This window comes from Myxocyprinus asiaticus, chromosome 41 (genome assembly GCF_019703515.2).
Source record: "Myxocyprinus asiaticus isolate MX2 ecotype Aquarium Trade chromosome 41, UBuf_Myxa_2, whole genome shotgun sequence".
NCBI classification, from domain to species: Eukaryota; Metazoa; Chordata; class Actinopteri; order Cypriniformes; family Catostomidae; genus Myxocyprinus; species Myxocyprinus asiaticus.
In genome coordinates, this window is record NC_059384.1 from 3,174,530 (window position 1) to 3,188,498 (window position 13,969).

Below are 13,969 nucleotides of genomic sequence, written 5' to 3' on the forward strand. Positions count from 1 at the left end.
ACACTGACACATAAATTGTGGACACACTCAGCTGAAAACCGAAATGAAAATTCTCGACACACTTGGCCGAAAACTGAAACCGACACAGAAAATACTGGACACACTGGGCCAAAAACCAGAACCAAAACCGACACAAAAATTGTGGACACACTCGACCGAAAACTGAAACCGAAAATTTTGGACATACTGGGCCAAAAATCAGAACCAAATCCGAAACAGAAAATTGTTGACACACTCGGCCGAAAACCAAAACCGAAAATGATGGACACAATCTTCTAAATTAGATTCATGGTTGCAAAACTGACAGTGCATGCATGTGTGTGAGAACTGCCAATCAAAGTAATTCCAATTCTATTCACATAGTCGTCAATAAACAAAAAATAATAATAATAATTTAATTAAACAAATTCTAAAAGTTATATTACATTATATTACATTATTATAATATAATATATATAATTTATGTATTAAAAAAGTATATATATAATTTGTATAAGTGATTACACTTAGAAAACGCACATATAATATGAATAATGAATAATATTTCTTAAATACTGAACAAATCTATAGATGTAAAACTTTGGGCAAATATAAGCACATCTTTACCCTACAAAGTGCTAATTAAGTGCTTAAGAATACACAACAAAGGACAAATGCATACTTTCTATTCCCAATAGTTTCCTTGCGTCGGTCCATCATTCATGTTGTCATTATTGCCGTGAGTGGGGAAAATGAACTTGGTTTCTCTGTGACAGTGTCACTCATAGATCCAGTTTCCAATGAAAACCGTGAATTTGTGGGAATTCAAATTTTACCACAGTATGCATTAATGAACTTTTTATTTTTTATTTAATTTATGTCAGTGTTTCATAGCGGATATTAAAGCAACAGTTTCTGTTTACATTTTCGAAAAACAAAAATAGCATTTTATGCCATTTTCAGACGGAAATTTTCAGCGGCCGAAATTTTGGTGCATCCCTAATTAAGAGCAATTGCTAGCCAATGAACTATTTTTCTAGACCATAACTAGAAAAATGTATATTTACAGTAGAAATTTCCATTCTTTTTCCAGGCCTGGAAATTCCTATTTTAAATTTCCCTGATATTTCCAGGTTTTCCATGACCACGGGATCCCTGTTAAACAGTATTGAAGATGTTTCCATGTGTGCAGGACACCTGTTGGCTACTTTTCCTTCACTATCAGCTTCAATTTATCCATAAAATAAAAAATAAAATAAAAAATTATAAAATAAATGTTAGTTATGTAAAGAAACTCATATGTACATACTGTTTAGATTTGTCTATAAAACTATTTTCAAGAATTAAAGCATAGGCCTTTAGATCAAAAGGTTTTCAACATCATGACAAACATTTCAGCCAAGTGTGTCCAAACTTTTGACTAGTATAGTTCATCAAATACAATCTCCACTTCCATGCATACACACACGGTCAAGTCTTCAAATATCTAGGGAGTGTGTCTGGCATCATAACAAGGCGGCATCAAAAGGCACAACAAAATTTAGCACACAAATACGAGCACATAGTGCTGTTTAACACATCCAGTGAGCCAAGGCTAAATGAGAATAGGCCATGGTATGGAAAATGTAGCGAGTAATGCCTCTGTCTAAGAATAATAGCCATTGAGAACAGTAGGCGCATATAAACACATGCAATCCCGCACACATGTGCAGTGTTGAGCTGACTGCTGGTAAGAGATTACTTTGTGCCGCTTTCCCGAAGTTAACACACGTTTTACCTCTGAGATCAAGTTCTGTCCGATGCGACAGCTAATGTATCCTGTAAATTATCTGCCTGCATTAAAATGAAACAACGGGAAAAGGCTGCGAGGTTGTAAAGAGTATTTTTGTCACTCGTTTGAAGATGCAATGTTTCCATGCAACATTGTTATTCGGACACTAAGCAACAACAACAACACTGTTACTTTGCTATTTGCTCGTTTAACTTCATTGTCATGATGTGAACACAGAATAAATTGATAATTCGAGATATTTGATTATTCTGTTCTACTTGATCTTCTTTTTATTTTGGATTTTTCCCCTTTTTCTCCCAATTTGGAATGCCCAATTCCCAATGTGCTTTTAAGTCCTCATGGTCGTGTAGTGATTCGCCTCAGTCCGGGTGGCGGAGGACGAATCCCAGTTGCCTCCGCGTCTGAGATCGTCAACCTGTGCATCTTATCATGTGGCTTGTTGAGCACGTTGCCACGGAGACATAGGCTTCACGCCATCGACCGCGGCAACCACGCTCAACTCACCACACGCCCCACTGAGAACCAACCACATTATAGTGATCACGAGGAGGTTACCCCATGTGACTCTACCCTCCCTAGCAACCGGGCCAATTTGGTTGCTTAGGAGACCTGGCTGGAGTCACTCAGCACGCCCTGGGATTCGAACTAGCGAACTAAAGAAATCCAGGGGTGGTAGCCAGCATCTTTACCACTGAGCTACCCAGGCCCCCTGTTCAACTTGATCTTATGTAATTGGGACTTGATGCTTAGATGGATCTTGTAAATTAGATTCACGGTCGCAACTTATCCAACACTGACCAAACTGCCAATCAAATTAACAGACCAATTCTATTCGCATACAGTGGTGGCCAAAAATATGGGCACCCTTGGTAAATATGAGCAAAGAAGGCTGTGAAAAATATGTCTTTATTGTTTATCCTTTTGATCTTTCATTCACAATATTCACAAAAATATGTCCTCTAATGGATATCAAACACAACACAAGTTTTATCATAAAACAAATATTTTTGTCAAATATGTGTGGCACAATTATTGGCACCCCTAGACATTCTTATGAGTAAAATATATCTGAAGTATATTCCCATTCATATTTTACATATTTTAGTACACCTGGGTGACTAGGAACATGAAATTGTTCAGCCATGACTTCCTGTTTCACAGGGGTATAAATATGAAATATGAACACACAAGCCAAATTCTCTTAGTCTATCACAATGGGTAAGACCAAAGAATAAAGTTATGATGTGCAGCAAAAGGTTGTCCAGAAAATGGAAAATGGCTATAAGAAAATAGCTAAAGCATTGAAAATACACATTTCCACCATCAGGGCAATAATTAAGAAGTTCCAATCAACTGGATATGTTAAGAATCGGCCAGAAAGAAGACGCGTGTCTATATTGTCTCCATGCACGGTGAGGAGGATGGTTCAAGTGGCCAAACATTCTCCAAGGATCAAAGCTGGAGAATTGCAAAATTTAGTTGGGTCTTGGGGTCAGAAAGTCTCCAAAACTACAATCAGATGTCACCTTCATCACAACAAGTTGTTTGGGAGGGTTTCAAGAAAAAAGCCTATGCTCTCATCCAACAACAAACTCAAGCATCTTCAGTTTGCCAGACACTACTGGAACTTCAAAAGGGACTGGGTTCTATGGTCAGATAAACAAAAATAGAGTTTTTGGCAGCAAACACCAGAGATGGGTTTGGCGCACACAGAGAGGTAGCCATGTGGAAAAGTACCTCATGCCAACGGTTAAATATGGTGGTGGATTTGTAACGTTATGGAGCTATTTTTATGCCAGAGGTCCTGGACATCTTGTTTGGATACATGGATTCATGGACTCTATCAAATACCAACAGATAAAAAAATCAAAACCTGACTGCCTCAGCCAGAAAGCTTAAAATAGGCTCTGGTTTGATCTTCCAGCAAGACAATGATCCAAAACACAAAAATGGTTCACTGACCACAAAATCAAGGTTCTGCCATGGCCATCCCAGACCTGAACCCCATAGAAAACCTGTGGGGTGAACTGAAGAGGAGAGTCCACCAACATGGACCTCTGAATTTGAAGGATCTGGAGAGATTCTGTATGGAGGAATGGTCTCAGATTTCTTGCCATGTGTTCTCCAATCTCATTATGCATATAGGAGAAGACTCAGAGCTGTTATCTTGGCAAAGGGAGGTTGCACAAAATATTGAATAAAAGGGTGCCAATAATTGTGCCACACGTATATTTGACAAAAATATTAGTTATTTGATAAAATTGTGTTGTGTTTGCAATTGTTTGATATCCATTAACGGATAGATTTTTGTGAATATTTTGAATGAAAGATCAAAAGGATAAACAATAAAAACATATTTTTCACACCTCCTTTGCTCATATACCAAGAGTGGCAATATTTTTGGCAATAAAATGACGTTTTGGTGATGTTTACAAATGTTTCGTGACAAACACTCAAACAACAGGGATGACATAAATGACATTAAACATGCATAAAATGACAAAAATATGTGTAGAAGTCCCAACTGTTGAATGCAAACATTGTTTACAAATATAAAACTCATAATTACGAGAATAACGAAATAACAAGAATGCAGTATGAGGGGCCCGGGTAGCTTAGCAAGTAAAGACGCTGACTACCACACTTGGAGTCGTGAGTACGAATCCAGGGCGTGCTGAGTGACTCCAGCCAGGCTTCCTAAGCAACCAATTGGCCCGGTTGCTAGGGTGGGTAGGGTCACATTGGGTTAACCTCAACAAGCCATGTGATAAGAGGCAACTGAGATTCGTCCTCCGCCACCCGGACTGAGGCGAGTCACTACGCCACCACAAGGACTTAGAGTGCATTGGGAATTGGGCATTCCAAATTGGGAAGAAAAGGGGAGAAAATCCAAAAAACAAAATAAAAAAATAATGCAGTATGAATTAAAACATTTTATGGTCTACAAAATATTACGTAACTGGAACGTGAATCTAATTTCTTCAAAATTAGATTCATGTTTGCAAATTACGCAAAACTGACAGTGCATGCACGTGTGCGAAAATTGCCAATCAAACTAGCCAATTCCAATTCTATTCACATAGTTGTCAATAAAATAAAGTTTTGCCTATGTTTACGAATGTTTTGCGACAGAGGCGAAAAGGACAGGGATGAAATAAATGATGTTAACCCTGCATAAAAAGACCAAAAAAATGCATAGGCGTCCCAACTGTTAAATGTGAATATGTTTTACAAGTCGGAAACTCGTAATTACGACAATACCGAAATAACAAGAATACAGTATGAATTCAGTATTTAGAAATTAGATTAACGGTCGCAAATTACACAATACTGACGGTGCATGCAAGTGTGCGAGATTTGCCAATCAAACTAACCAATTCCAATTCTATTCACAAAATCGTCAATAACATAAAGTTTTGCCTATGTTTACGAATGTTTTGCGACAAAGAAGAAAAGAACAGGGACAACATAAATTACGTTAACCGTGCATAAAAAGACCAAAAAAATGCATAGACGTCCCAACTGTTAAATGTGAATATGTTTTAAAAGTCGGAAACTCATAATTACGACAATACCGAAATAACAAGAATACAGTATGAATTCAGAAATTAAGATTTTCCTGTTGTACAAAATGTTACGTAACTGGAATGTGATTCTGAGATTAATTTCATCTAAATTAGATTCATGGTCGCAAATTACGCAAAACTGACAGTGCATGCATGTGTGTGAGAATTGCCAATCAAAGTAACCAATTCTAATTTTATTCACATAGTAGTCGATAAATAAAGTTTCGGCGAAGTTTACAAATGTTTTGCGACAAACGTGCAAAGAACAGGGACGACATATATGGCATATATTTTTCTGTTGTACAAAATATTACGTAATTGGAATGTGATTCTGTGATTAATTTCTTCTAATTTAAATTCACGGTCACAAATTACGCAACACTGACAGTGCATGCATGTGTGCGAGAATTGCCAATCAAAGTAACCAATTTAAATTCTTTTCACATAGTCGTCAACAAAATAAAGTTTTGGCAATGTTTACGAATGTTATTTGACAAACACACAAACAACAGGGATGACATAAATGACATAAAACGTAATTAAAATTACAAAAATATATGTAGAGGTCCCAACTGTTAAATACAAACATTGTTTATAACACAAAAACTCGTAATTACGACAATAGCGAAATAACAAGAATGCAGTATAATTTAAAATATTTTATGTTCTACAAATTTTACGTTACTGGAACGTGATGCTGAGATTAATTTCTTCAAAATTAGATTCATGGTTGCAAATTACGCAACACTGACAGTGCATGCATGTGTGCGAGAATTGCCAATCAAAGTAACCAATTCTAATTTTATTCACATAGTCGTCAATAAAATAAAGTTTTGGAGAAGTTTACGAATGTTTTGCGACAAATGCGCAAAGAACAGGGACAACATAAATGGCATTAAATGCGCATAAAATAACAAAAATAAATTTACAGGTTCTAACTGGTAAATGTGAATATGTTTTACAAGTCAGAAACTCGTTATTATGACAATAACGAAATAACAAGAATGCAGTATAATTTAAAACATTTTCTGTTCTACAAAATATTACATAACTGGAACATGATGCTGTGATGAATTTCTTCTAAATTAGATTCACGGTCGCAAATTACACAACACTGACAGTGCATGCATGTGTGCGAGAATTGCCGATCAAAGTAACCAATTCCAATTCTAATCACATCTAGTCATCAATCAAATAAAGTTTTGCCGATGTTTATGAATGTTTTGCGAAAAACGTTCAAAGAACAATGATGACATAAATTACATTAAATGTGCATAAAATAAAAAAAGTGTACTGTTGAATGTGAAACGTTTTACAAGTCAGAAACTCATAATTACAGCAATTCCGACACATGAATGCAGTATAAATTAAGAAATAGAGATACTTGATTATTCTACTTGATCTTACATAATTGGGACGTTATGCTGAGATGGATTCACGGTCACAATTTACGCAACGCTGACAATGCATGTCCTGCTAACAAACGCTGACATACTGTTATCGAAGTATCAAAAAATCTTTTCACATAGTCGGCAATCAAATAGACCTCAGGTGATGTTTATGACATGTTTTACGACAAACGTGAAAACAACAGGGACGATCTCTCTCTTTCTTTAGAAATAGTAAGTTATAATAGATGTAAGGGGGGCAGAGGGACTCCTCTCCAAGGGTTATATGTGGCTGTAAGAAGGAAAGTCTGAAATTTGATTCTTGGCACCAGACAGACTGGAGGCCGAGCAGCCAAATTTCAGAGTGGGAGTGTGTGTGTGACAGTACGCAACAGGAGGAGGGCAGCGAGGACAGTATTACCGATTAGTGTGTGTGTGTGTGTGTGTTACTAAGGTCAACAGATCCCCTCTCTCTCTTATGTACTTCAGGCCTGGTGGAGCCAGCTTAACCCTTCGACCTCTGACACACACACACACACACACACACACACACACACACACACAAACACAATGGGGAATCAAAGCTAATCAGTTGATTCCCTACTCGTTTGAAAGGCATGCCGACTGGTTTGCATACCACCACACAGATCTTTAGCAAGCAAAAGCTTCCCGCCAATCAGATGATGCGGGTGAATCTCAAGAAAACATGTCCAGGTCACATTTCAACCCAAAATCAAAAGACAACAAATATATATAATACTATATTTTGCATAAGGAAAATGAAGCCTATTGATAGAATTACCACAGAAAATAATTTTGTCATTGTTTTCTTTAAAAAAAATAAAAGAGAGTGCCTCACTGTAACCCAGATTTTTGCTTTTTTTCAAGAAAAGGAGGAATGAGTTGAAATTAATTTTAGTGGTAATCAACATTATGCCACAAATGCTGTCAATTCAGTTTAACTTGTATTGAACCCGGAATATTCCATTAAGATTTTTGGCACTGAAAACATAATTTTTTCTCTTAAATTCTCATTACTGTAATGCAATTATATATATATATATATATATTACATTACAACATGAATTTAAAACAAATTCACATTGCAGTAACGGCAATTGGGGTGGAAATGTCCTTAATTGTTAAGAATATTAAAATTTTAAAAGTATTTATACACCATGATAGTATTTGCTGTACTGCCTTTAATTTATGCTGATTTAAATAATAAATAAAAAACATTGTTTTACAATCATTTTAACCATAATACAGCAAAAATTACAGTAATGTATTGAGAATAATGAGAGTTACAAAAACATTTTAAACATTAAAACGTCTGGATATAATACAGTAATGGAAATTTTGGAGGAAATGTGCTTAATTGTCATGAAAATAACGTCACAATGTAAAAATCGCCACAATATTAAAAACAGAGGGGGGCTTCAGTTTCTTTCTTTTGATTTTGGGGATTGTATTCTTGGCTGATTTCGTGAGATTCATCCGTGCACACGTGCACATCGCTTCAATGTCATTAGAACAGAAGTGAGTTTGTCTAACGCCGTAAAGCCGCGTTGTCTTTTCCAATCAGCCGGACGTCTGCTTGCTTGCGTGTTCCTGCAGTCGGCATATGTATTATAATCCCGTCAGATTAAGAGATTAACCGCGGGAGTATTTGTGTGCATATGCCGGTATGCGCATTGTGTGTGTTGTCGCACTAGTAGTCGCTCCCATGTGAGAACGTTTGCTGTGTTGAGTTCAACTGCCTGCCACCTGTTGGCCCCCCACCCCAGCCCACCCCAGGGGGCAAATCTCTCTAATTCTGATGAGCAGAGACAGAAGACCGTCGCCATGGGGATGTTGTGCATGTGAGAGCGGGATCAATCAATGTATGGATGCGTGTGTATGGATGTTTGTGCATCAACCCCATACGTGTGTGCGTGTGTGATGTTAGTCCAGTCTAAGAGGCACTGGCGACAGACAGCTCGGCATGCAGGAGGTGACACAGAGTCTATGTGAGCCTCTGTGTGCCTCCCAAAAGCAGGGGGGCCCAGCCCTCATCATGCCCAGCCAGGGTGGCTAGAACCTGGGCACACACCGCCCCATGGTTCCCTGGATTTATATGCGTCTCTGGAGCTCCAGTCTGCCATATGCCACCAAGCAGGAAGGTGACCCAGATGCGACCACCAGTCTCCATGAACGGTTCTCTTTTCATTCACAAGTACAAAGAAAAGCACATAAACTCTTTCAAAGCATGATGAAAAGATTTTAGTGTGCATACTAGCAGGTTTTTATTTTTTGGTTGAAAAATAAAATGCCTTGGAAGAGTTTGGCGGGTGGAGATTGTGAACATTTTCAGTTTGTGGTGCACAACCTTCCAAAGTTGATGGAAAACACAAACGAGATAAAAAAAAAAAGTTACCATGGTAACATAATGGTATATGGATATACAACAGGGCCGGTACAAGGATGAGATCTTTGAGAAAGGGGCATTTTGACCTTTAGGGTGGGCAATGGGCTCTCTTGCTTTGCCGTCCGGCAAGGGAAGGGGGGGCTTGGTCGTTTTGCCATCCGACCGCAGTGGAAGCGTCAAAAATGTCTGGGGGGGTATACAATTTGATATATATCAATCATGGTATATTTCAAAATACTATCTGATACTATCACTGAAATACTACTTTTTTAAGGGAATACTGACACCATTTTTATAGTAACATGTATTCCATAAAATGGACACAGTAGGTTTAAAACTGTGCATTTATCATCTCTCTTCAGAATACATTTCGAAAGTTACAGAGATTTGTGACCTTTGGATGTAATGAGATAGAGGGAGCCATAGATGGAGCCGTGGTGTCTGCTGGGATGAGCCAACATGGCTGCACTGCAGTGTTTAGAGCCAACTTGGCTGAACTGCAGTGTTTAGAGCCAACATGGCTGCTTTGCAGTGTTTAGAGCCAACATGGCTGCACTGTAGTGTTTACAGTCAACATGGCTGCCTTGCAGTTTTTAGAGCAAACATGGCTACACTGCAGTTTTTAGAGCAAACATGGCTGCACTGCAGTGTTTAGTGATAGAATCCACCTGTAGAGCCGCAAGCCAGCAGTTTCAGGGTGCAGCAGAATTCCCAAAACGTAGGATGGCAGGGAAAGAATCATTTAAATTAAAGAGAAAAGCAATACCTGACTGAATGATTCAGTAATATTCTTCAGTAAAGCACTACCTGACCCTAACCCTACCCCAAAACCTAACCCTTACAAATCAGGTAGCGCTTTACTTGTACAGTAAATATGAATTACTCTTCCAGAAATCCAGTCTCAGGGCGGAAGTTAAGGCGGAGCTAGAGCCTTACGTCAACACAGTTTCCAGCCAGTAGTTTCAGAATAAACTTCACAGCAGAAAATAACTGTTGGGTGAAGTTGTTAACTCGCTATTTGCTTAGATGTATTTTCTGTTAATGTTGTTAAAGCTTATTTTGGCTGTCGTGTTTGAAAAAAAAAAGATCAGGGATATTGTGTTTACTGTTCGGTTTGGTGAAGTGTTTATTACATAGGTTGTCCAGTAAAGTTACTGTAACAAGTTTAATCAACATTTATGTGTTCTGAGTGTTTCTAGAAATAAAATCTACTGTATATATATCCACAGTTTTCCTGAGCAACCACTGGGCGGCGCAATGATTCTTTTCTTTAAAAAAAAAAGCAAAAATCGAGATTACAGTGAGGCACTTACAATGGAAGTGAATGGGGCCAATTTTTGGAAGGTTTAAAGGCAGAAATGTGAAGCTTATCATTTTATAAAAGCACTTGTGCATTATTTGAGCTGTAAAGTTGTTTAAGATGTTTTTATGGTCATTTAAGGGTTTGTTTACGTAACGTCATCATGGCAACAAAGTTGTAAATTGGCTATAACTACTGTAACATGCATATTGTTTACGTCTTGTGGCTATACTTTTGAAACAGTGATCATTTTTACGTTTAAGGACTGGCCCCATTGTATCTCACTGCAACCCAGATTTTTGCTTTTTTTTTTTTTTTAAAGAAAGGAGCGATGAGTCGAAATGATTTGTTGTGCTAATCAACATTATGCCACAAATGCTGTCGTATGAGCTCAACTTGCATTAAAGCCATTCTATAAATAAAAGTGTTGGTGATAAAACAATATCTCAATATCTCAGTTAAAATAGCATGTCTTAGCTCGCCCTCACTTCCTGCAGATGTCTGTATCTCGAGTTTAGAGCCAGCATGGCTACCCTGCAGTGGCCCAAGTGGTCTTATCAGCATATAATGAATTTCAGAGGTGGAGAAAGTTATTACATCATCATCATTTTGATTATGAAAATGCTTTCTTTTTCCATGCACAAAAAGACTAGGGACATTTATTTAGAAAGTAAAATAAGTGTCAGTTTTGATATTATGTCTTCTTTAACACTGAGCATGTTTACATGCACACCAATACGCTGATTACTCCCAAAGATCAGCTTATTAAAAAAAATCAAAGCAAGAAAACAAATAACTGCGTTATTCTCTACGTTTGACGTTAATCCGTGAAGAGACAAGCGCTCAACATGTACGCACGTTGGATAAGCCGGTGAGAACACCGGTAAAGCTGTTTACATGCCACGTGAAATCGGCGTAATGGGCAAAAATCTACCCGTGTCGACTGGTTTATTCTTACATCGTTTATGACCATACACCAATAAAGGAATGCTTTTTGTTGCTTTTACATTTCCACGCACGTTGTCGTCTAACGATGCATAATCAGTGCAAGAACGTGCATGTAAACGCGCTCAAAGATTGGGATGATCTACAGTGGTGACGCACTGGATGTTGTGTTTCTACATGATTCTGTACTGTTGTCATTGGTTAAAAGTTGATGCATATGTTGTTATTAGTAACATCGATTCTGTCTTATTTACTCTTGTGTAAATGGCAAAAAGGGTTTGTGGTACCAGTCGACGCTGAGAGAGCGCCTCCTGTAGGCCGGGGGTCTAGACTGCAGGCTCCTGTCATCCTTCAAGTGTTTGTCCTTCAAAGAAAGTCGCTGGGTAAACTTCACAATCCCAGATTCACTCCTGCAACACACACACACACACACACACACACACACACACACAAACAGAGAAATAGCATAATTACTGTCATTAGTTTTGATCAGTTTTGTGTAATGCATATCAAATTCAATTTCTCATCTAGTAATGAGAAAAGTCAGTTCTGTCATCATTTACTCAGTCTTAAGTCGTTCCAAACCCATAAGACCATCTTTCTTCGGTGGAACACATAATAAGCGGTTAGACAGAATGATTGCCTCAGTCACCATTCACTTTCATTGCATCTTTTTTTTAATACAATGAAAGACAGTCATTCTGCATAACATCTCCACAAAAGAAATTGTTATACAGGTTTGGAACAACACATTTTCATTTTGGGGTATTTTTAGGACCATTAAGATGGACAATTGAGCACATTGTCCCTCCAAATTCTCATTACTGCACTACAGAAAACAATAAGATTCCCCTGTAACTTTTTGTAAGAGGCAAAAGTGTCGTCATAACAACAGCAGTTGCCTGGGCAGCAATGGGCACTGCATATTTGTGTGTTTTTATGTTGAGTTTGACAGCCCTGTAAAGGCGTGAATGAACTATCTTTGACTCACTTATCAACAAACAAGTCAACAAGTGTGACTCTGGAGAGATCTGTCGATGATACGGCGCTCACGCATGAAGAATGTTTAAACAGTGAAGGACAAGGTCACCGAGCGGACGCCGGTGCCAGTGAGCAGCTAATGTGTCCAAAACTCTCATGATATCAAGAGCTGACCGCATCCGTATTTCTAGCGGGAATGTTCCTAGAAGAATCCATTTGGGAATAAGAGAGGAAGAAGGACAGCGGCATGGATCTGATTGCGCGGCAGCTGTTCCCGATGACACGATGCACAGTAGGGGTCCCGCGTGCTGATGTAATGCCATTAGAAGATTTCTTACAGGCCTGAGTGATGACATCATCTCCTTCAAGAGATGCACACGCGCACCGTGTGTATAGACGTGACACATACACACAAACACTAGTATATAAATAAACACCAAACATAAACACTGCACAAGTTGACGCTAAATTTGAACGCACTTTTAGTGGAGAGAGACTAGATCTGTTCCAAAACCTAGTGAGCTGCCTTGCTGCCTACTGCCTTCTAAGGGAGCATCCTAACCAAAATGGAACCCATGAACAGGCCCATAGGGAATCATTGAATGTATCAGAAGAATTTGCATCAAAATATCATAGTTTAATTGGACAAGCAGCCTTTGATGTCAACATACAGACCATGGATATTATCGTATACTAAAACTAAGACAAAAACGATTGATTTTAAAATACTTTGGTAAACTGAAATATAAAAACTAATGCAAGGTAAACTAAAAATAGTGGTTGAAAATCTAACTGAAATTTTGTTTTTTATTAAAAATAATGGCTTTATCAATAATTGAGCACACATCATAACAAGGAAGAATAATCTAAAAAAAATCTAAAAAGGTGATTCTCACGAAACCTGTCAAGAAAATGTCCTGGTCCTATTTTTATTCCAAAACCAAAAGAAACAAATTAGAAATCATATTTTGCATACAGAAAATGAGGCCTATTTTTAGGACCATTAAGATATTTTGTGCACTTTTCCCCCTATTTCTCATTACAGCAATGCAAAAAAGATGATCATTATGATATTATTATTATCACAACATGACATTTTTTTAAATAAATAAATAAAATGTAAACTTAAATAAAATATATTATTTAAATTGTAAAGTATTTATACTAAGGCTGTCAATTAAACGCATGAATCCAGTGCGATAAATTACATAAAAAGTAACGTGTTAAAAATATTTACGCAATTAATCATGTCCCCGGACTGTAATAAGGAAGATTCCTGAGCAATTCAAGCTTGAAGTACCTCCTGTTTTCTCCAGGGGGCAGTAAGCGAAACTCGCTGTATAGGCAACGTGCAGCTTATACAGAGAACAAACCAACCCTTCAGCAGACAGCACAACACGAGGACTCATTCTTGCATTCAAAACACTTAGGAATCTCAAGACGTGTTTTTCTAAGTATTAAACTACGTTTAACTTGACGCAGTGACCTAAAAATGGACGCAACCAAAGTTAGATGTTCCAAAAGTGTCCATTGACGGGTCCTTAGACAACACCTCATAATAAATATCGGACTGACTGACGAATTCAACTGCAAAATGGATTGCTGTGAACT

At 37.8% G+C, this 13,969-nt stretch overlaps 1 protein-coding gene across 1 annotated transcript in view; it reads right to left on the reverse strand.

The window, feature by feature from the left end:
• The window catches only part of LOC127432141 (ankyrin repeat and fibronectin type-III domain-containing protein 1-like), a 109,722-nt gene that overhangs the window by 40,313 nt on the left and 55,440 nt on the right, over positions 1 to 13,969 (reverse strand). The window contains exon 3 of the mRNA XM_051682981.1: positions 11,665 to 11,787. Coding sequence (XP_051538941.1) covers positions 11,665 to 11,787 — 123 coding nt within the window. The remainder of the gene's footprint in view (positions 1 to 11,664; positions 11,788 to 13,969) is intronic.